This window comes from Pithys albifrons, chromosome 1 (assembly GCF_047495875.1).
Source record: "Pithys albifrons albifrons isolate INPA30051 chromosome 1, PitAlb_v1, whole genome shotgun sequence".
NCBI classification, from domain to species: domain Eukaryota; kingdom Metazoa; phylum Chordata; class Aves; order Passeriformes; family Thamnophilidae; genus Pithys; species Pithys albifrons.
In genome coordinates, this window is record NC_092458.1 from 2,012,813 (window position 1) to 2,035,508 (window position 22,696).

At 36.7% G+C, this 22,696-nt stretch overlaps 1 protein-coding gene across 9 annotated transcripts in view; it reads left to right on the forward strand.

Annotated features, from left to right (window-relative positions):
- Positions 1–22,696, forward strand: part of DMD (dystrophin) — a 1,187,916-nt gene that overhangs the window by 401,542 nt on the left and 763,678 nt on the right. For all 9 annotated transcript variants that reach the window (XM_071568723.1, XM_071569521.1, XM_071566241.1 and 6 more), the window contains exons 16-17: positions 4,567–4,742; positions 14,347–14,470. In XM_071568723.1, coding sequence (XP_071424824.1) covers positions 4,567–4,742; positions 14,347–14,470 — 300 coding nt within the window. The remainder of the gene's footprint in view (positions 1–4,566; positions 4,743–14,346; positions 14,471–22,696) is intronic.

The following is a 22,696-nucleotide window of genomic DNA, read 5'->3' on the forward strand; positions in this document are numbered from 1 at the left end:
TACAATTTAATAAAAACATGACAACAAATGCAGTGGTACAAAGAGAAAGTTATTTTAACCTGCAAAACCCAGAAGTATAACCCAGCACCCTGGGGCACAAACACAATGATGTTTGTTAACTCCTCTGCTGAGCCCTATGTTGTTACCCTGAGTACAGACTAAAAAGAAGGCAAAAATCCCCTGTTGGTGCAGATGACAGTTGCAGTTTGGTGGAGCATGGTGGTCACCTCCTCTCAAGGTTGTGGTCCTCCTCTAGATCCAATGTGTGGTCCCAGATGTCTCCAAACCTCAAGATTATATACCCTCAGATTCAGGTGGGAATGCCCAGTACATCCTCCAGAGTGGGGAGTTCTACAATGGGTGATTTAACTCTGTGACTCATGGAGGTATTTTTGCACTCCTTGATGGCCCATTAGCAGACATGACCCCTCAGGCTGGGTGTGGAGGTGCTAACGACTCCCCGGAGGGGAGTTATCACACCTCTTATCTCACAGGCTTCTTTAACACCCAGCTTGCCACGTGAGGGGTCCGGTGTGCCCTGGGCAGGTGCTGCAAATGATCCATTGTTAGCAGTTCATGTGAAATGACGTAGAGGGTGTGGAATATATATCTTTGGTCACATTCACACAGTGATAAACTGGTCCCCTCTGCTGAACTAGGACAAGAACTCATTTATGTGTTTAGCCTTCAAGAAAAAAAAAAGGCCTTTACAATGTCTGATTATTCTCTCTAATCATGAACTGGAGAGGAGGACACTTAGAAGAGAGTGGTAAATAGAATATTTTTCACTAAGATCTATCAGAAAGTGCACACTTGATTCATCAAGCTTAGATCCTAACTTCAAAATTAACTGGATATGGTTTAGTGGTGGACTTGGCAGAACTATGTCTATACTTGAACTCAATGATCTTAAAGGTCTTTTACAACTTCAATGATTCTATGACTAATAATTCACATAGCACCTCCATAATTACATTTTTGTCCTTAGTTATTTCCCCTCTTTTCCTAAGGTATCACTAAATGATTAACTTGATAACAAAATAAGAAATCAAGTGGAAGAGACATTCTCAGGCTCAGTTCAAACTTCATTCTCCAACTAGACATAGACAGTAATTATACATCCCAAAGGAAAACTGCAGAAAGTAGAATGTGAGTCCTGCCACGTTTAGCTGAATTAATTGCTGTTGAATTTAAGCATCTAATCAGAACTCGTGGTTGAAGCTTCTGGTACAAATGACTGGATGGCAAGGGTGTTAGAGAGAGAGAAATACCTCCAAAAAGCAGTTTGTCCTCATCATGAAAATGTCAGCTTTCCTTCATTGACCACACGGTGGAATCAAGGACAAGGACAACTTGCTTACAGTGGATGCTTTGCTTCTAGAAACTCTAAACCCAGCTTTGCTGACTTGATTATGCTTCACTAAATTGTACTGAAAATCTTCCCAAACTAAAGAAAACACCATTCCTCATCTGAACTTCCCCACTCACATAGATAAATTTCATCAAAGAACAGATGACAGCTCCAAAAGTGAGTGTAAAGGAAAATTATGAGTTTATCAGGACAGAGGGCACTTCCAAAGGCAGTAATAAATGATGGCATTAAAGGTAGGCTGCTGTATAAATGAGAAATAAAATGACATAAAACTACTGAAGTGCTATACACACATTGTACATATGTTTGCCTGCAGAGGATGGAAAAGATTTAAATTTGTCCACTCTGAAAGAGATGACTTTTAACATGTTCCTAAGATGGGTTTGCTGATGTGAAACTGCAGGCAAGCATTATATTTTGAAAGCCTTTTATTGTGCAGCCTTGTGAGTCACCTTAGCACTTTCCATATGATTTTCTAGTGGGTTAAGGCCCTAGTCTGTATTGCTCCTTCTCAGAGTCATATTTGCTTGTCAGGGACTGAGAGGGATGAAGAAACTATGCTGTCGTTATTTGGACAATCTTTGAATAATACATGAAACACACCACTTTGGTGATAAAGGAGCTGTTTTGGTTCTTTTGCTTCTTTTTTCCCCAGGGAAGCCAATACAAGTTACTACTTTGTTTTTGTTATTCCTCATATTTTGAAGGGTCCTCCTTTACTCGCCAAAGTGCATGCACTGTTTAAATGAGAACCAGCTTCATCTTGCAGAGTCAGATTACAATGTACATTTTAGTCTTACCCTGTCTCTAATTAGAATGATTAGAACTTGAAATTCACATCACTATTCTTCTTTTGAATACATTGTATTTAACCTCCACTCCTGTTGATTAAGCATGAAAAATACCTCTTTACTGTTTTGACATGTAAATCATTGCCCCCCACAGCATGTGACTTGATGGCTCTGAGCATATGGGAATTGCTGTGCCAGCTCTGGAACTCAGGTCCCAGTCTCCAGCTGGAACTGCTACTCCTCTGTAATTGGTAGTGTGCTACAAATGATTCCTACAGTGCCCTAGCTGTGGTTTATTCTGTGTTACACCTTCTTCACTGCAAACTGTGCCCTGGTATTGATTGGCAAAAGAAAATGTGGCAGGATATGACCTTGGGTGTTGAAACATCAGCCTATCATTGATTTTTGGATAAAACTGAGTGTAATATGAGTTCTATGAGAAACAGAGAGACTGTACCCAGAACTATATAATAGACAAGAAATTATTTTTCTTAGCTACAGAGTCAGCTCAGGGAGGGATGTCATCAGCTGCTATCCTCAAACTTCATAGAACCCTAGACATCAGAAAGTTTAAATTGCTATTTCTACTGTACTCTAACTAATTAAAAATAAACTGAGAAGCATAAAGAGTCAATAAAACTATATGGAAATGTTTCCTTAATATTGTCATGATTTCTGTGTGAAAAAAATCGACATCAATATATCTTGTTGAGAGTACTATAACAAGAGTACTAGTACATAATATTGTAGTGATTAAAAGTCAACTGGGTGTTTTCCTTTTCCAGAGAATTTGGTAGTTCATACATTAGCTATGTCCTTGCAGGTCACAACCAGCTTACTTCAGTTGACGTAATTATTTCAGAGATAAGAAAAAATCTGCTCTGAATCTTAATTTTGTAGTCTTCTGAGCAGTTCAGACTCTACTTTAAAACCTAGAGAGCTGGTAATTTCTAGAGGAGGAAGCATAACATGGAGTTAACTGTTCTAAGTAAGAAATGGCCCCAGAATTGTAATGGTAATGGCCTTCCCTACTCATCCCTTCCACTGGAAGACTTCTGTGTAGAAGACCATGTGAAGGATGCAGCAAACTTGGAGGGAATTTGTACTTTTTTTCAATGCAAAAAAGCATTGTGGGAAAGATGTTGGAGTTACTTACCAGGTATGCCTCTTCTCCATTGTTTATAGAAACACTGCTGTCTCAATATCTAAGGTGACTCAATTCTATTACTGAGTTTCTGATGTAAGAAATAATAGATAATTTATGTATATTTATAGTTTCATGAAATTTTTGATCCTGGCATTTCTGTTGATTTGGAAAAGTCTTTCTATTTCTTGCCTATTGGCAATAAGCAAAGAGCCAGGGCTTTTCTGGTTTACAGCCTTTTCTGTGTCTGGTGTAACTTCTTCCTTTTATTTTCCGTTTCGCTGCCCTTAAACTGGGAGGTGGTCATTGGAGCTGTAACTAGAGCATTTTGACAAATGAGATCTGACAGAAATGAAAAAAGAAATTACCTATTTCTCGTGAGTTAAGGGATTTAAGAACAGCTGCCTACATTTAAGTTGGAAGTTTCTAGTTTGGCGCTACATGGAGAGAAGTATAAATTGGCAGTAGATCTACAATGAGTATCTTTCATACAAACATGAGCAAAAATATTTCTCATCATTTTTTTTTTTTAATGCAGCTAAAGGTTTGTTTAGAGTTTTCTGTTTGGTGGGTTGGTTTTGGGTGGTTTTGGTTTGGTTGGGGTTTTTTCCGTATCACGGGGCAAAGTTAAATGCATTAGATTAATAGTGTTTACAGAGTTACAAATTATATATATTAGTGTTTGGTATGACCCTTTAACTTTTTTTATAAATTATGGAATAAAACTGCTGAAAATTAATTTGCCTTCTAGTGCATGTTTTCTAATTTAAGATTTCCTGACAGAAGGTTAACTACCCTTTTATGCAAGTAGGTTATGATGAATTACATTATATTTGAAAATTTTTATAAATGATAAGCGTAATAATTGGTAATTTAGTGCCATTATCATGCCTTTATCACATCCCAAGGAACAAATTTGCAGAATGGAGGCAATGTTTCACATTTTATATATTTGCTATCGTTCCATTCCATCACAAAGCTGACCATTCATTTCTTTTCTTCATTCAACATGGATTACAAGGAGCCTCAAGTTCATTAGAATCCTTCCTGATTTTGATATTGGCTGCTGCAGGTATCTTATTCACACAGCATGAGCCAGATAAAACAATCTGCTTTGGGTTGCACATAATGCTGTTTTTCTCTGAAGGTCAGCCTATGATCAGATGGGAGCAGTTCTCATTATTCCTGTTGCTACTCCACACAGTCCTTACTGAAGGCTTTGCAGCAATGTCTGACCTCTGGTTTTATACCTTGCACAGATTTCGCAGGCTGTCACTGCCACTCAGACATCGGTAACACAGACAACTGTGATGGAAACTGTAACTATGGTGACCACCAGAGAACAAATCCTGGTTAAGCATGCTAAAGAGGAACTCCCACCACCTCCACCCCACAAAAAAAGGCAACTCCTGGTGGATTCAGAAATTAGGAAGAGGTGAGAATCATCCAGGGGCAGAAGGACAATAAAGTCTGGATGAAAATGCAAATACAATCATTGAACTGCAGTAGTTTGCTGTACACTTTCTTGAGTTTAAAATTAAATTTCTGTTCTCTATTAAGGTACCAAAAGATTATTATCTTTCTTTACTCAGTATGAGTTATGGATTATATTCTGCTTCTATTCCAACTCTTTAGCAGTACCCAATGTTAATAATCACATCAATAGTATTCCATAGTAATTGTAATCAGTTGAAGTTATTATGTATGGCATCATGGGGGTCCCACTTGAATATAGTCTTGCAGCTTGATGGGCAAGAAGCATTTCATTAATTCTCAACTTTTTATATTCTTTAGGAAGAATTTTATAAAAGAATACTTATAGGACAGATATTGCCTGGTTTTTAAAATTCCCATTGTATTTTTTCATGCTTGTGGGTCAGCAGTAGATCCAAGTTCTGCAGAGGTAGTTAATATTTAGTGAACATGCTTTGTCAATACTTTCTTCTATGTCACTCAAGTACAAATGACAAGGGATTTTAAACTAACCTCAACACTAGTTGAAGATATGAGAAAAAAATTTAATGTCAGTAAGTAGTTGTGACTGATGCACTAAGTTTTTAAATGAGGTGCTAATAATCTACAATTCAAACTTTCATTGTACTGTTTGTTTTGAAAATGTTTTTTGATATCCAGATAAACATGAATTCCAAGGTAACAGATTCAAGGACTGAAAGTGGTGTGGAACTGCATTCAGAGTCCCATTTGTATAGAAAACACTTTTGTTTAGTTCCACGTGTTTACAATGATAAGTTATTTTCTTGTAAAAAAACCCTTTAACTTTTATTAAGGAGAGTGAAATATACCAAGAAGAGGAGAAATCTTCTTTTTTTTTTAAGTTGAAGGATTATGTAATTGAAAAAAATAAGTACTGTTTTATACATAAGCATCTGCAATGGGATTTATCTTACCCCTCTTTGATCATTCTAAAAGTAAAATTTCCAGTTTAGCCTCATCATTTAAGAACTCTGTATATATGATGTAAGAAGGGTGAATCCTTTTTGTTAAATTGGATAAGTACTCCAATGAAAAGTGGTTATTCTAAGTAAGTAATTTATTAATTAAACCTGAATGAATTCAATCCATTTCTAAAGTCCTGATTTCGTATCTGTTTTTTCCATATCCTAGGTTGCCATTAAATGGTAATGAGTGTGGTAATGAGTGGTAGTGAGAGTCATATTTTGCTTCTATATTCCCAAGCACTCAAAATAATGCAGAGTGATGACTATCAGCAGACTTGTAATTCTTGAATTTGTTCAAGGAATTCTTAGATGGCAGTGTTGTTACTTAAAAGAAATTATAAGCATGAGCACTCCTGTTAATGTTTCAGTAGTAATGTGCAAAGATCTGAAACAGGATGTTGACTTTTATGCAAGAGTAAACCTTTATTATAGCATAGTCCCTATCCTGAAAATAGTGTTGTTCTTTATTCTGAGATTGAAGAGTTAAGAATGAAAATTTTCCTGCAGTTTTGAAGTATTTCAATAATTGGCATTTTAAAGCTTTTCACTGTTTTCTTTCCAAACTGAGTATTTTAGGACTGATCTTACTTGATAAGGAAGCAAAATGCAAGACCACTCTTATAAAGCAAAGTGTTATCTTAGTTTAAATTAAATGAAGTAGAATGACTTTTAAAAGCTTATATTTTTCAAATATGCAAGAATTTTTGCTGTGTATAGTTATGCATTATTATGAAATCAGACACAAACTTGCAGTGGAAGCTCCTTTCTCAACTACTATATATGCAATGTTAGCATATATTTTCCTTTTTGCTCATATTCTTTTGATTTACAGACTACAGACTTCATAGCCTTCATGCAAGAAAAGTACCAGAGGGCAAGAATTATCTGGACTATAGGAACTGTTTATGTTCTGAAATTCCTTGTTTTATACACACTGAGAATTAAAAAATTCTTAAAATATTATAGCTGCTATCTGAAGACTGCAGCTAGCCATGTGATATATAAATCTGATTGATCCTTGTACAGAAAATAGGATATATTATCAAATTTGAGACTATGATTCCTTGTAGATATATTATTGGTACATCTGCTACTAAATTTACAGTGGTTATTTCTTTTTATCATGCATACTAGGTTTTGAAGGATTATGATTTATTGTAATGATATCTTAGAGATATACATTCACCATGTAATTTCTTTTTAACTTTTGGATGAGAGTTGAGATGGAAAAGTTTTTATTTCTCAGTCTTTTTTCTGGGATGAATTTAGATAATTGAGTAAGCTCTTGTTTCCTTTATATATTTAAAATCATAGTCCTTTTCATTTCTGCATAGGTTAGATTTTTATTTTGATCTGGTAGGCAAGCAGTCTGAACTGTGGAATGAAGAAGGGAGTTAATTGTTTAATACACGTTAATATGCTCTAGCTATTGTTTCTTGTGCAGGAGTTACTGGATTTGTTTTAACAATGCAATAGTTCTAGCAGATGAGAACTAGTTCAGTGTGACTGTTATGCCTCTGAATGGACCCACATTCTGGTAATGTGCAAAGTAAACAATGTTAGAGACACCCATAGCTGTGCAGCAGGATGGATGATATTTATATTATCTCAAGGCAGCATTTCTCTGTTTAAATATTCTCTTTGACACCTCTGATTGAACAGACCGAAAAGAACTCAACAATTTATGTACATTTCCTCTCTAGCAAGTCCAACTTAAGTTTCACCTTAGAATAACAATTTTTTTGTTGCTGTTTTTAATTAATATATAAACATGCAGTCTTGAAAATAAACACATTTTGCAGTATGGTGCTGTCCTAGTCTCTAAGACAAGTAAAAATAAATTGATACTAAATATAAGCATAATAATGAAAGAAGAAATCTCATCCAAAAGTTTGGCTGCTGAGCTAAAATATCTGTGTTCATTGGTGACTAGACACCTTTCTGATCAATGGTTTTGGTTTGGGCTTTATTTGGTTTTGTTACTCTTTTTTGGCTGGGAGAATCTCATGGTTATATTCCGAAACAGCCAGTCATGTATTTTCTGGGTCCATTGCTGGCCACAAAATCTCTCAGGGTTTTTTGAATGTATTTAGTTGTAGCATCACCCAAGGATGATCAAAGTCCATAGTACTGCATACTTTTTGATTTTTAAATTAAACTAAGAGAATGGGGTTTCTCAGCCTACCCCTTCTACGTTGTTCTATATTGAGTGTGTGTGGTTACATTCAAAATTTTCCCTGAGCACAGTAATTCTTCCAGGTCTCGTCAGCTTCTTTGCTGTGTTCTCAGGCTTTAGTCAGCATTGTTGCTGTAAAAGAGTGTTATGGGTTTAGCCAGATGGGCCTAAATTTAGGTTTTAAAGTTCAGCTAGGCCTAGGATTGTCAGCTGATTTAAGCTGGGCTGAGCCAGCTCACAGCTGACTGCTTCCAGCCAATAATATTGTATTCCATACCATATTGCATCATCTCAAAAGGGGGTAAGAGCTGGTGTGTGGCTGTGGCTAAGGCAGTTGCTTCCCAGCTGTGGTCCCAGCAAGACACTCTGCTGTCCCAGGAGGGATGGGGAGGCCCAAGCCCAGAGCACCAGCTCACCATCATGTTATCTTAGGGAAGTAAAATGTTTGTTCTTAGCTTTTCTCTCTGCTTAAGTCTGTCTCTGAAGAACCAACTTCTCTAATGATTTGTAGTTAAAATGGTAGAATTTGTGTTTACTGGGAAGTGGGAAATTATTTCTTGTTATACATAACTTGTGTAAGTGTGTGTTATATTGTAGTTTCCTCTTAATTTTCTCTTTTCTGTATAAATACATGTAGTTAGTTTCAGCATAAACCTGTTTTAGAAGTTTTTTTTCCCTCTCTCCCTCTTCTTTTCCCCTTGGCTGGTTGGGGGGAGGAGGAACCCTTTTCACCCTGTCCTGGACAGTTGGTGATTTGCCAGCTCAACCCAGAACAAAGAGTGTGTCTGAAATAAATATATGAAGCTCCATTGCCATATGTTTTGAAAGATTTGTGCTCCAGATTTGCTTCTCTGAACTAAGAGTTTTAGAAATACTAGAAACCTCTTCAAGGAGGAAGAAAGAGTAGTTTGGCCACTCTGTGAATATTGTGTTAGTGTAAGACTATGGTGTCCAGCTTCTAAGCTGAGGAGGAAAAAATGAATAGCTAAAATTAAAGCATCAAACTTTTCTAGAATGCGTTTTACTTTTGTATTTCCAAGGGATTTGGCAGGATGGGAAGTGTGAGAATCTCCATTTACACTGAAGAAATTGAGAAGCAATTTGACTTGTAAACATACACAGGACTGAATGTCACATTTCCATTGCTCCAAGTCACTGTGCCATGAATGCATCAGAAAGCAGCTCTTGATTTTTCTTGCCTCCTATAGCAAATTTTTACCATAATAGTGGAGAGCAGAGATAAGAAGCAGATTACTTTTCTTTTTATCTTCTCCTACCCTTTTTTTCCTTCCCCCTCTGCCCTTCCCCAAAACCCTAACACTCCCTCAAAAGTAATGCTTCAAAATGTTAGGGTAATTCAGGCAATGTGCTAAATTCTGTTACTGGTCAAAGAAAAGCTTCTGTTACTGGTCAAAGAAAAGCTTCTGTTACTGGTCAAAGAAAAGCTTCTTTTCTCAAAGGAATCAATTTGAAACTGAGACAGATAAAATACTGGGGCTGTATATTAAAATCTTGAAAGTATGTATTAGGCATTAGGACTGGAGATAACTGTAACACAGCTGAAGGTACAGAATTCAGACAACATGTGAATGGGAGCAAGGGTCGCAAGGTAACATTAATTTTCATGATATTTATGTGTTCTGGGAAAAAACCCAGGTTATCTTCATATCGTAGAAAAACCTGAAAATGACTGTGTTTATGCTAAGTTTTTAAACAGCAAACAGCTGCTTCACATTTAATTTACACACATGTGTAATATTAATGTGGTTGAATAATGTCCAAAAATACCTTTCTTTGCTAGTTAGTAAATAATTTTGTACATGTTTCCTAATGTTTTAAAAAAAAAGTCTATTTTTCATAACTTTATTATGGGTATAGTGTTAATCTGAAGATTTGGAAGAGACTTGATGCCCTTTGAAGAGAAAAACATGTTAAAATAGGATAGTTGCCCCATCTAGTGGTTTCTTTTTTTATTTAACAAGTGTTAAAACAATTTTTTGAATACAGAAGGCTTACTTTCATTGCAAATTATTATATTTGGGATTCTAATGCTTCATTATTTAGAAATTTTTGTATTTTTGTAGAAAAAATAACAAAGGAAAAAAATGTAATAATTTTATAATGGCCTTTTTTGGTAGTTATTGTTATCCTGTTGCTATCCAATGAATTATATTAGTCAGAACTAAATGGTGATTGTTGAGCATTTTTACAGCAACCCCATTGGCTGTTTGACTCTTATCCTTTTAGAGAAATGCAGCTTTAGCTCTTTTTTTTATTTTTATTTTTTTTTATTTAACAATAGATAACAAATCCAGAGAGAAGAAAGCCATTTCTTCAATTTTACTAGTGGTCCTTGGATTCAGTGTTGTGTCTGTGTAGGCAGCGCCAAAGGAAAGGAAAGGGTGAACTGAGACACAACAGAATAGAGTGGGTTTTTTTCTCTTTTTTTTTTTTTTTACAAAAGAACTTATTAATAAATGAGTTCATTTGGAGTGTAAGAAGTATGGGTATATTGATGTCTGTAAACATGGACACTTTATAACCTCTTAATGGCCATTAGTTTCTATCCTTTGTCCTGTTGGTGAGGTGAGAAATGCCATAGTGATAAATACACTGAGAATTTGCATCCTTCATCTTTAGCATTCTTGTTGTTACTCAGTGATTTCCGGAGGTTATTTTATAATCTGTCTTGGTTTGAGATAAGCAACTGCCAACCCCCCCCAAGCACAGAGAGAAAAGGCTCCCTCCTAACACCAGGGAAAGGGAGGAAAAGAGAGAGGAAAGGAAAAAACACTTCAAACCACGTTTATACTAAATCTACATATATTTTTACAGAAAGGAAGAGACAATTAGAAGAGAGTACAAATATTCACTCACACAAGTCTGCAACAACAAGTTCCCCACCTCAATTTCAACACAAATTCTACTGTCCTAACTACACATTACTTAAGAAAAGACTTATTCCCCAGGGAGACAAACTCAAGCAGAAAGGAGAGACCCAGAACAACACAATTTACTTTCCTGAGATACCCTGTGAGCCAGTGGTGGGCCTGGTCCTCTCCATCCCCCCTGGGACAGCATCGTGTGTCCTCCCAAGAGGAGGCTGAGAAGCCACTGCCTTAACCACTCCCACACTGGTTCCTACTGCCCTGGAGATGATGCCATAGTGTGGTATGGAATACAAAATTACTGGCTAGAAGAGGTCAGCTGTTAGCTCAGCCCAGCTCAAGTCAGCTGACAGCTTCGGCCTAGTCCAGACTTCAGAGCCCAAATCTAGGCCCACCTAGGGGAACCCATAACATAAGCTAGCAGACTTCTGGTAGGAATATAATATAATTCTGTTGCATGTTTGGGTTGGGACTTGCATGCATAGAAAGAGGAAAACGTGATGCAACTAAGATGTGAAATGCCTCAGAGGTGAGGTTTATTGTGTATTTAATACAGAAAAGGAAAGTCAGAACAAGGAATTAATTTTGAACAAATACATGGTGATCTCAGTAAGAGAGTTTGGAATGGGAATCTGAAGTGGACATATGGCTTAGGATGATCCAGAAAATTAGTTTGGGGGGGATTTCCATGAAAATTTGATCAGCATGGATTGAAAATGTGAGGATGGTTTTTCAAACATGCTCTGGAGTAAAAAGAGACTCTATTTGGTCTCAGAGGACGTGCTGGCCTATAGAGAGCAGTGAGACCAGGAAATGATAGTGTCTCTCTTGGGCAACAGCAGAAGAAAAGACTAATTGGAAAACAAAACTTCTGCATAAAGAATAAATCCTCTGCTTCAAATTAAAGTCTTAGATTCAATGTGCACATTAAATTAAGGTAATTATTTAGTTTCTTCAGTGATTTTCGCTTTAATACCTTCCATGAATTTATTTTTACAAATTTTACATGTGCTTAACTTTGTTGGATCATGAAGGTTATTCTGCATTTTTTTTATGTCAAAACTATTGTTGTATTTAAGGGATTTAAAAACCCTATTGATCATTTGATAGAAATCGAGAGCTAATATAATTTGTAATTGCAGCTGTCCTCAGAAAGGAAATATCTGATTACTGTAGTGGAACATTAGACTGCCATGTTTTTACCTGTGTTGCCTCCTTCTTTTATACAAGCTAAACATGAGAAATTTTTTTTTTTCCACAAGGTGATTGAAAAATGTCTTTTACAGATATTTTTGTACTGCAAAATGCTACTTAGAATATTTCTACATATTATAATTCCTTTCTGCCCCCTCTTTATTGCCCTTTCTTTGAGCAGGAGGCTTTGATTGTGGAGTTGTATTTATCTCCAGAAGAAACTGCAAGTGACAGAGCCATCCGTTATGTGAGCTCAGCTCTGTCATATCAGAGAATCATATCAGATTATGAAATGCTTTGGGCTGGAAGGGACCTTAAAGATCTGTGTCTAATACTTACCACCATCTGATGGCTCACTGGGCCATGAGATGTGTTCCTGATTATTTTGTTGTACTGTCAGAACTGTCCCAAATGCTCCCATTTCTCTCCCAGGCAAAGTACTGCAGAGGCAAGGGCTAAGTGCTTTTATTTAAGAAATGATTGCTGCTAAACATTTTGCTCTGCCAGCTTCCATTCTGTACAGGGTCATCCCAGGCTGTTTTTCAGAGAGTTGGTCACACCAGTCCTTCTTACCTGCAGCTTCAGAATGGAGCAAATGAGACAAGTCAGACAATTTTACCTGCACTAAAGGGAATTTAGTACTGAGGGGACTGACTGACATATCTTCATCATCAGATGTCTGGTGTTTTGTGCTCATCAAATATGCAGTTATAATTTGCAGAATGTTATATTTCAAGAATTACATTTGATTTAATTATCAGAAGTAAAGCTGAGATTGGAAGCTCTTAACTGGCAGTCCAGTTCAAGTTCAGAAATTAGAATCTGACACTGCACAGAAATTCCTTGAACCACCTGGGAATTTTATTTTGTCTTTTGCCTCTGAACTTGTAGTACTCGATAAAAATGAAGACTTCTGCAGTTTCCATTACTTCACAGTTGCATTTTTTCTTCTTTGATGAGTGTTCAAATAATATTATCAGGAATTGTTCTATCAAAATTATTCCTAAGAATTTATAATTAGCATATAGAATATTGGTCTGGGATTAAGGAATTGTGTGATTCTTCTTTCTTTTGCTTCCAATATTTATGAATTTAGAAAAAAAACATTGGAGAAGGAAAAAAAGGCAGGCATAAATATTAGATAAGTCATGGAAATCTTTCTTGTATTCAATTTTCATTTCTTTATATGTAGGCTTCTGTAGCACCTGATTTTACCTTACATCCTTTTATTTCAGATCTTGTTTAAATGGAGGATATTTTTGTAAAATAATTAATTCCTTGAAGGTTGTAGTTGTTGTTCAAGTTTCTGTTGTTAGTATATTTTCAGTTGTATGCAAATGATGCAAGTTATAGTCACAAAGCAGACTGGAGGTTACAGATTTTTCCTCCCAGGTCTTTCTGTTTTATTGCTTTCACTGTATTGCTGCAGAAGGAAAACCAGCTGCAAACTTTATATAAGTATTAGAACGTACACTTCAATAAAGGGATGGAATCAAGCAGACAGTGTGGCACAAAGAAGAAGAAATACTGTCTGAAACTTCTTGTCTTAAAAACTATAGTAAATACTGAATCACATTTTGAATTTTCTAAACATCAGTAACTTAAATATTTGCATTTGGAGGTGTAACTTTCTGAGTAGGCAACAAAAACTAAGATCAATTTTAATGTAGTTGGTGAAAGAATCCAAACCATAGTAAAGAGGACTGTAGAGTAAAAACTAGTTATAAAGTATGTGCAGAGAGTTGGGGATCTTAATTTTCATTTTCTAAATCTTTAATGGTAGGAAAATTGTACTTTACTCTTGATTAGTGATTACTTTCCACAACAAATTTGAGTCAGTCAGAAGAAGGTCCTTTGTTATAGTCAAATTTTCTGCTTGAATATCGTTCCTAATAACATGAACACCAGCTGGGACAGAAATCTCACAGGTCTGAAGGCTGCATTTGGTCAGCCAAACAGACCTTTCATCCTCAGCTAAGCCAACAGGACTTATGCTGCTCTCTCTTCTCTAAGAGACATTTGTTTCACATCTTCAAAAAACATCAGCTTGAAAAATTGGAATCCTTATTATGAAAATTATTGCATCTCTTTAGCTGTCAAATCAGGGTCTTAAAAATGAAAAAGTATTTCCGTGCTTCTAAATTTTAGAAAGAATAGTTTTATGAACTATCAAATGAGATATGAGGGTTTAAAGCTGTTTTTTCACTGGGAGACGTTGCTGCCTATTCACATTAAACAATGGGCTGAACATCTTTACTGTCAACCTTGTTTTCAGAAACTTTGTGGAAATCAGCTGTCTCATTGCACTTTTCTGTCTGCCAGGTTTGACTCGGACACAACAGAGCTGCACAGCTGGATGACCCGCTCCGAGGCAGTGCTGCAGAGCCCCGAGTTCGCGGCCTTTCGGAGAGAAGGCAATCTCTCAGAGCTCAGAGAAAGAGTCAATGTAGGAGCAAGTCCTTGTGTATATGTGTCTTGGTTTGAGATAAGCAACTGCCAACCCCCCCAAGCACAGAGAGAAAAGCCTCCCTCCTAACACCAGGGAAAGGGAGGAAAAGAGAGGGGAAAGGAAAAAACACTTCAAACCACGTTTATACTAAAACTACATATATTTTCACAGAAAGAAAGAGACAATTAGAAGAGAGTACAAATATTCACTCACACAAGTCTGCAACAACAAGTTCCCCACCTCAACTTCTTAACGAACACACAAATTCTACTGTCTTAACTACACATTACTTAAGAAAAGACTTATTCCCCAGGGAGACAGACCCAAGCAGAAAGGAGAGACCCAGAACAACACATTTTACTTTCCTGAGATACCCTGTGAGCCAGTGGTGGGCCTGGTCCTCTCCATCCCCCTGGGACAGCATCGTGTGTCCTCCCAAGAGGAGGCTGAGAAGCCACTGCCTTAACCACTCCCACACTGGTTCCTGCTGCCCTGGAGATGATGCCATAATGTGGTATGGAATACAAAATTACTGGCTAGAAGAGGTCAGCTGTTAGCTCAGCCCAGCTCAAGTCAGCTGACAGCTTCAGCCTAGTCCAGACTTCAGAGCCCAAATCTAGGCCCACCTGGGGGAACCCATAACATTCTCCACCCCTTATTCCATACCATATTATGTCGCTCATACTTAGGTTCTCATGCTTAAACACTCTTTATTTTTCCAGGGCTGTTTCCCACCCCTCCATAATGTTAGTCTGTATGAGCTTTTAAAGTCCAAGTTTAAATTAGTTCAAATGTGGACTGACAACCAGTGATTGGCCAAGATAAATTTAGAACTGCTCACTATTGCTGTGAACTTCAGATTTTGGCACCAAAATTGCTACATAGTCTGTGTGAATACATAATGTTTTTGTTGTTGCCCATACATATTCATATTTAATTAAGGTATTCTAGGTTCAGGAAAGTCTTAGGTAAAGTTAAATCAAAGCCTATATATAATTTCTTAAACATGCATCATCACTCTATACTAACAATTTAATTTGACGTTACACATGCATAAATTGAAGAAGGTGGAAAGTGTCACTTTAGCATGTATTTAAAAAAACCCTGTATTCCTTTCCTTTTACATTGCTGCAGAATATATATGAAAATCACTGGCCTCCACAGGGTTTTTTGGGAATTTTGTAGTCTCTTGTAGTGACATGACTGAATCAAAAACTGTTCTTGTCTGCTTCTGCCAAAGTGAATGTTTCTGCACTGCTTAAGGAGTAGCTGTGTTTATGTGTCAAAGTCTGAATAACTGGATTTAGCCCTTGAAAACTAAACCATTGCAAATGTTCTTCTGCATTTATTTTTGCAGATCAATGAAAACTTGCCTACTTTTTCCAAGTAAGAGAAAGGGGAGTTCTTTTTTTATAATTAACTGTCATAATAGCATAATATGTTATGTAACTTCATTAAATCATATAGAATCATGGAATCGATTGGGTTGGAAAAGACCTCCAAGGTCATCGAGTCCAACCCTTGGTCCAACTCCAGTCCATTTACCAGATCATGGCACTCAGTGCCATGGCCAATCTGTGTTTGAAAATCTCCAGGGATGGGGAATCCACCCCCTCTCTGGGCAGCCCATTCCAATGCCTGAGCACTCTTTCTGGAAAGAATTTTTTTCTGATCTCCAACTTAAATTTCCCCTGGCAGAGCTTGAGCCCATCGTGCCCCCTTGTCCTATTGCTGAGTGCCTGGGAGAAGAGACCAGCCCCCACCTGGCCAGAACTTCCCTTCAGGCAGTTCCAGACAGTGCTGAGGTCACCTCTGAGCCTCCTCTTCTCCAGGCTGAACACCCCCAGCTCCCTCAGCCTCTCCCCATAGGACTTGTGCCTCTAGAACACAAACAGAAGGAACAAATTTACTGATTGAAGTTAGTTTTGATCCTGTTTTTTTCTCATTGTCTGCTTGTCCATCATAAATCGTCTATGATAACACTGAGGAACATGGAATTTTGTGATTCTAAATATACATTTGAAATTTTCATGTTAAATTCTAATTTTCCTGCAATAGTTTTAGTTATTAATATTGTCATAATAATAATACTAGAAAGTATCCATTACGATTTAATATTCTGAATTTAGTGCGTGCCACTACTTCATGTTATCTGAAATATGCATAAATATATACACAAATATATATATATATGCATAAATATATACACAATATATATATACACACACATATATATATACACACATATATATATTGTGTATTTATTTATGCATATATATATATGTATATATGCAAATGGATTAAATATACAGAGTAGATTTGATGGAATAAGTGCTTCCATATTGAGTTAATGGGATTCATCTAATACATACATAGATATACAGTTAATTTTTCAAGTTCTTCATTTTTTGTTGTAGGTTAACTTTAAAAAGGAACAAATTGAAAATAGAAACAAAGTCCTTATCTCCCCTTCATATATTCCCATTTTGAGGAATGTATCATTTTCAGGGATGCAAATGAGCTCATCTTGACCTGCATGTTCCACTGGGTACCTGCTGTCAGGTTTCCCTAACAACTATGATGTTCCACTTCATATTGTCAGTTTTTGAGATTTATAAAAGCATTACAGGATCCAGGAGCCATCGGTCAACTCCCTCCTACTTTTCTTTCTTTGCTTCCAAGTCGGTGGTGATCACTGCAAGTGAAATGGTAGTTGAGCCACAGACCCTCTTTTGGTCCCAGCTGGACTTCCCCCTAGCTCTTGCCTTGCTGGCACTGAGAAAGAACATTGGGGCTGGGAAGCCACTGCCTACCACATTCGTTCATGTCTTGTTTCAGTTGGTGAAAACATTTATAAAGCTGGAGGAAGAAGTGCAGAATTTGACCAGTGCATGAGCATTGTGAGCTTGAATTCAAGACATTAAGAATAGCAGGAGATAGCCAAGATGTTCCTCTGTCCTCCTTGGAAAGTGAATAGCTGAACTGTGAGGAAACCAATTTCCAGCTTCTTTTCAGTAAAGTAGTAGAAGGATCTGCTTTCTATCAAGAGGATTCTGAGACAAACCAATAATTCTAAATAGATATAAGGAAAATCAGCATGTATCTTTCATTAACATTAACATGGAAAATAATTTTTAGGACCAAGATCAATTTACTTTCAGTGCCATTGCTTTTTAAATGAACAGTTTATTGAGAAAATCAAGATGCATTTAGAAGTATCTGGATATTCTAATGGAGAAAACCTTAATTTGATAGAGAGAACTCTGAAAGGTGGCACTTGACAAGTACTACATGGATTCTGTGTGGAATGGTTTTCAGTTAGTGGAAGTCTTTGTACATGTTTAAAAAAAACCAAAAACAAAATATAAAACACACACCCACATAAAAAAAAAAAGTTTTTTTAATTGCCAGATTTTAAAACTTGTCCTGACCTGACTTTTGCTGGTCTTGCCTCTGTCTCCATCCATAAAACTATAGCCAAAGCAGAAAGTGTTGTTCACTTCATTGATTGAACAGTGTCATTTTTGCTTGCTAAAACTCTCCATTTCTAATTCCCTCAAAAGGAACTTCAAAGCAATGGAAAATAAGATAGTCTGGGTTACAATTTCTAGTAAATTTTTAGAAGGCATATAAAGAAAAAGTATTAAATGCCAAAAAGGACAACATTATGTGAGTGATAGTTGAAATAGTGATGTTTTTATTGTAGTGATGTGCTTTAAGCCTAGCTGGCAACTCAGCATCACAGAGCCACTGCTCACCTCACCCCATCCAGCTGGTGGAATGGGGAGGAGAATCAAAAAAAAAAATTTGCAGGTTGAGATAAGAATAATTTAATAATTTAAATAGAGAGATGATGATATCAATAACAACAACAACAGCAATAATAATAATCATAACTAATAATTAATTTAATAGTAATAATAGTAATAATAGTAATAATAATAATAATAATAATAATAATAATAATAATAATAATAGTATGCCCCAAACCAACAAATAGTGATGCATAATACAAATGCTCACCACCTACTATCCAAGGCCAGACCCCATCCCTGAACTCAGATCTTCTCCCCTTCCAGGTAAATCTCCGTGTTTATACACTGAGCATGATATTCTGTGGTGTGGAATATCCCTTTGGCCACTTTGAGTCACCTGTTCTGGCTATGCTCTCTCCTAGCTTTTGTTTGTTTGTTTTGCTTACTTGTTTGTTTGTGTCTCATCACTGGCTGGGCAGGAGAAACAGAAGAAGAGGTTTTGACTTAGGATAAATGCAACCAAGCAAATCCCAAAACATCAATGTTTTCAACATAATTCTTATACTGAATCCAAAACACAGCACTGTGCCAGTTACTGAGAATGTATTGAGTCTATCCCAGCAGAAACCATTCCGTGCTGACACACACAATCATGCACATGCATACAGAAGTCCCACCTTCCCCTTACTGGCTTATCATTTTGGGGTTTCCTCCCCACCATGCCAACAGATGTATTGGTGCAGCACAGAATACCTGTCTTTGCCTGACATCAAACCTACAATTTAGTCTCTACTATAGCAGAGTCCTAGGGCTTTTTTTTAATGACTTATCTTTTTGCTGTTCTTTGGAGGACAGGTTACCAGTTTTCTTTTTCTTGTGGCAGCTTGCTCGTACCTATCATTTTTCATGGATGAGAGGTTGCTTCCATAAGATTTAATGTCAGTGTATCTGCTTCATGATGGAGGGACACAGATGTCAGAAATTAAAACCACAAAGAAATCTCATGCATTGATGATGCATGAAGTGCAAAATCTTCCTCCCATCCCAGCTCAGAGAAGGCCTGGGGAAGATGGAGCCAAGAGGTGGCTGTTGGAAATGCAATGAGATTGTTTACTAAGCCAGCTGCTCTTCACACCCTGGCAGGAAATTAGCCTTTGTATTACGTGGCTTGAATATATTGGATATGCACAAAAAGTCCATTCCTGTATGTGGGGAGAAGAAAAATATTTATAGCCCTTCCCTGGTACAAAAAAAGGATATTTGACTTAGCTGAGCAGAGAGACTGGGATGTCATTAGAACAGAAGTTTCACTGTTGAACAACCATACAACTCCTAAATAACGAAGACATTGAAACATTAATGCTGTAAATATTGTTATGCTGCCTCTCACCATTACATTTTACAGTTAGTATGTGTATTTTACTAAAAACAGACCTAACTGTGACTCAGGCCTTTTTTGTTTGTTTTTCTTAAGCTATGAGGAGTTTTCAATATTGCAGGTTCAAACATATGAAGGTTCAGGTGCAAAAAAACCCCCACAACATTTAGTAGAAAATTCTGCTTAATAAGTCAGATTTGAGATTATAGAACAATAAACTGGAAATAAAACTCTTTGAAAGGAGTTTTGGTCAGCCAGGAAGCAGCACCCAGAAATTCAGAATCAAAGATAAACATATAAGGAACAGATGTAAGGGAAAATGTCAGATATCCAAGAGAATTAAATTTGTTCTCTTGGCATTCTCAAAAGCTCCATTCTCATATGTTTGTTTTGCTTTAGTGACCTTTTTCAGACATGCTTTGTTGGGCCTGGGTATTTGAGAGCTGAATCACTGTCAGAGCTGGTGATGATAATGTTGCCCTCTCCTGCCCTCAGGGCTAACTGGTCACCATCACAGGAGGTCAGGGAGTGCTGCTGCCCTGCACCCTTTCAAGCAGAGGTCTCAAAGTATGGTGTTGATTCCATACATAAATAATGTCCAGATTTCTCCAACCATCAGAATTTTCTAGGTTATGAAGCATTAACTGCCAACTGAAATCTCAAGGTGAAATAAAATGTTTAGCATTGTGAAAATAGCCTCTTCACCTTTGGCAGGCATTTAGCTAAAATATATATTTATAATATTTTTTAATCAATTAAAACTGGGCTATAATACCTTTGCATTGTCTGTTAGAAAGTAGTCCAAAAGAGAAATAATCCCTGCTTGGACAAAAGCCTGTAAAGGCATTCTTTTCTTCTGATATTGGTGTCTTTTGTTCTAAAAATTCATTTATAGGAAATTAAAAGAGTTAAAAAAGGGAGAAGTTAAATATTTGGAAATAGTTTGAATTGGCCCTGCCACTACCATCCAAAGGTGTCTATTACAGTGTGTGCAAAATCTAAGAGTTTCAAAACTTCACAAACATCTTCAAAATATTCCCACTCTGCTGGTGTCACGAACGAACCTGAACTGAGAATATGGTCCCCTTCAGTAAGGAAAAAAATGAAGAAAATGGAGCCAAAGGGATAAATGTTTCCAGCACTGCTGCCTTCATTTATAGGCACTTTACACTGGTTTATGGAAATCCTTCTTCAAAAATCTTAGAAATCCGAGACACTGTTTGCAGGTTCAGCAAACTGTGAACAGACTGTGTGGTTAGTGCTGTAAGTAACTGGAGGGAGCTTCCTCCCTTCACCCAGGATCACATCCTGTGTGTTTGTGTGAGGAACAGGAGGGCTGTCTTTACTCCTTTCTGTGCCCAAGCGAATGTGTTCTTGTAACCAGAGCTGCTCCTTCATTTTTGTAATATATGCTAATCACATAAACATGAATGGAGAAAAATACTTGACAGAAAGTTTTATATGTATCAAATTTTTGTTTATTTAAGGACCTGACAGATAGTGCTCATACTTTCTACCAGGACCTGGAGACTTCAGTCTTTCAGGAGAGATGTTTTTTTCTCCTATTCCTGCACATAAAGCATGTTCCAGGGCACTGAAGAGTTCACTTACATAAGCTCTGATGTCATATCATTTTTATGTGTTAAAAGGGAAGTTTTAGTATATTTTATGAGGGTTTTTTATTATTCATTAGTGCTCACTACAGTTACACTCATGATAATTACACGCCTGGCATTATAGGCAGACTAGAATAATTTTCAATATATTTTAGTGTTGTAGTGATTCCTTTGAGTTCTCAATAGTTATTCTCATGTTAATTATACCTTGCATTATAGACAGATAGTATTAATTAATAGTCTGTAAGAAATTTTGGATCTCTGCAGAGAATTAATAGACTTTTTTTGTTTTAAATTTGAAAATATTTAATTTATACAGTGGAATGGTACAAGATTTTATTGATGTGCAAATCCTACACATAATCAATACAGCCATTTGTAACTCATTGGGATTGAACTTCATAATCTTTCAGTGATAATTTAATTATATATTAAGGATATGTTTATAAAATCCAAAATATTTTTATCCATAATTGTTCTCTTCATAACGTTTATATGTTGTATTTATTTAAAATGTTATTCATGAAAGTGTTTAGAAACTTTGAGATGTTGTTAGAAAGCCTGCTGTTTAACCAATTCTATGTGCACAGATGAATGTCAGTTAGAGGTAGGTTATGGAAAAGTGTGAATTTAGCTGAAAACTTCTCTTTCAAATTGTGTCTCCTCACCTACAAAAGCTTGCCAGGGAGCTGCTTCATATTAAACTGAAGATATTTTAAGCATCAGGCTTTAAATATTATTTTAAGAGAGTTTATTTGGAGTTATTTCTATTAGTTCCATATAGGCATAACAATCTATTTGAAAACTATTATTTTCAAATATAACTGTATAAGGTTCTTTTACTAAATGCATTCTTGGAGACCTACTTGAGCTTTCTTTCCAGTTTGAGGAACCTTTTTCCTCAAAGAGTCCTGTCAAAAAGCTCATGGAAATAAACAAGGTGGTGGGGAAGCCTGGTGGGGTCAGCCAGTCTGGGATCTGCAGCCAGGACTGGGTGTTCCCTTTCCATATATACCATGGGGTATTTATGGGGACAACTCCTTCTGAATGTGTGGATCTGCTGTGTTGGTCAGGATCTCTGGGAGGCATATAGTCTGCTTTATTTTTGGTATCAGACTTGACTGTGGCCCCATGCTTCTTCTTTGGCTTTCTGATTTAGAGCTTCTAAATTAGACCTAAATTATGCAACTAAATTAGTTTAAAATCAATGAAGTGACTTCATGATGTTAATTACAAGACAGCATTGATGGGCTGTCAGATCTAAAATGAGTTTACTTTCCACCAGTATTGCTACTAATCTAAAATGAAATTTCAACTCAGATTCTTCCTATATCCTGTAACTTTAGCAGCTAGCCTTTACTGACCCTCACCAACTAGCCTAGGTTTTGCCTACAGAAAGGAGAACCAGGAGTAATAGCTACAACACACAATGAGAAGCCTGTATTAAATCTGCAGTTAACTCTCCCTCTTACTT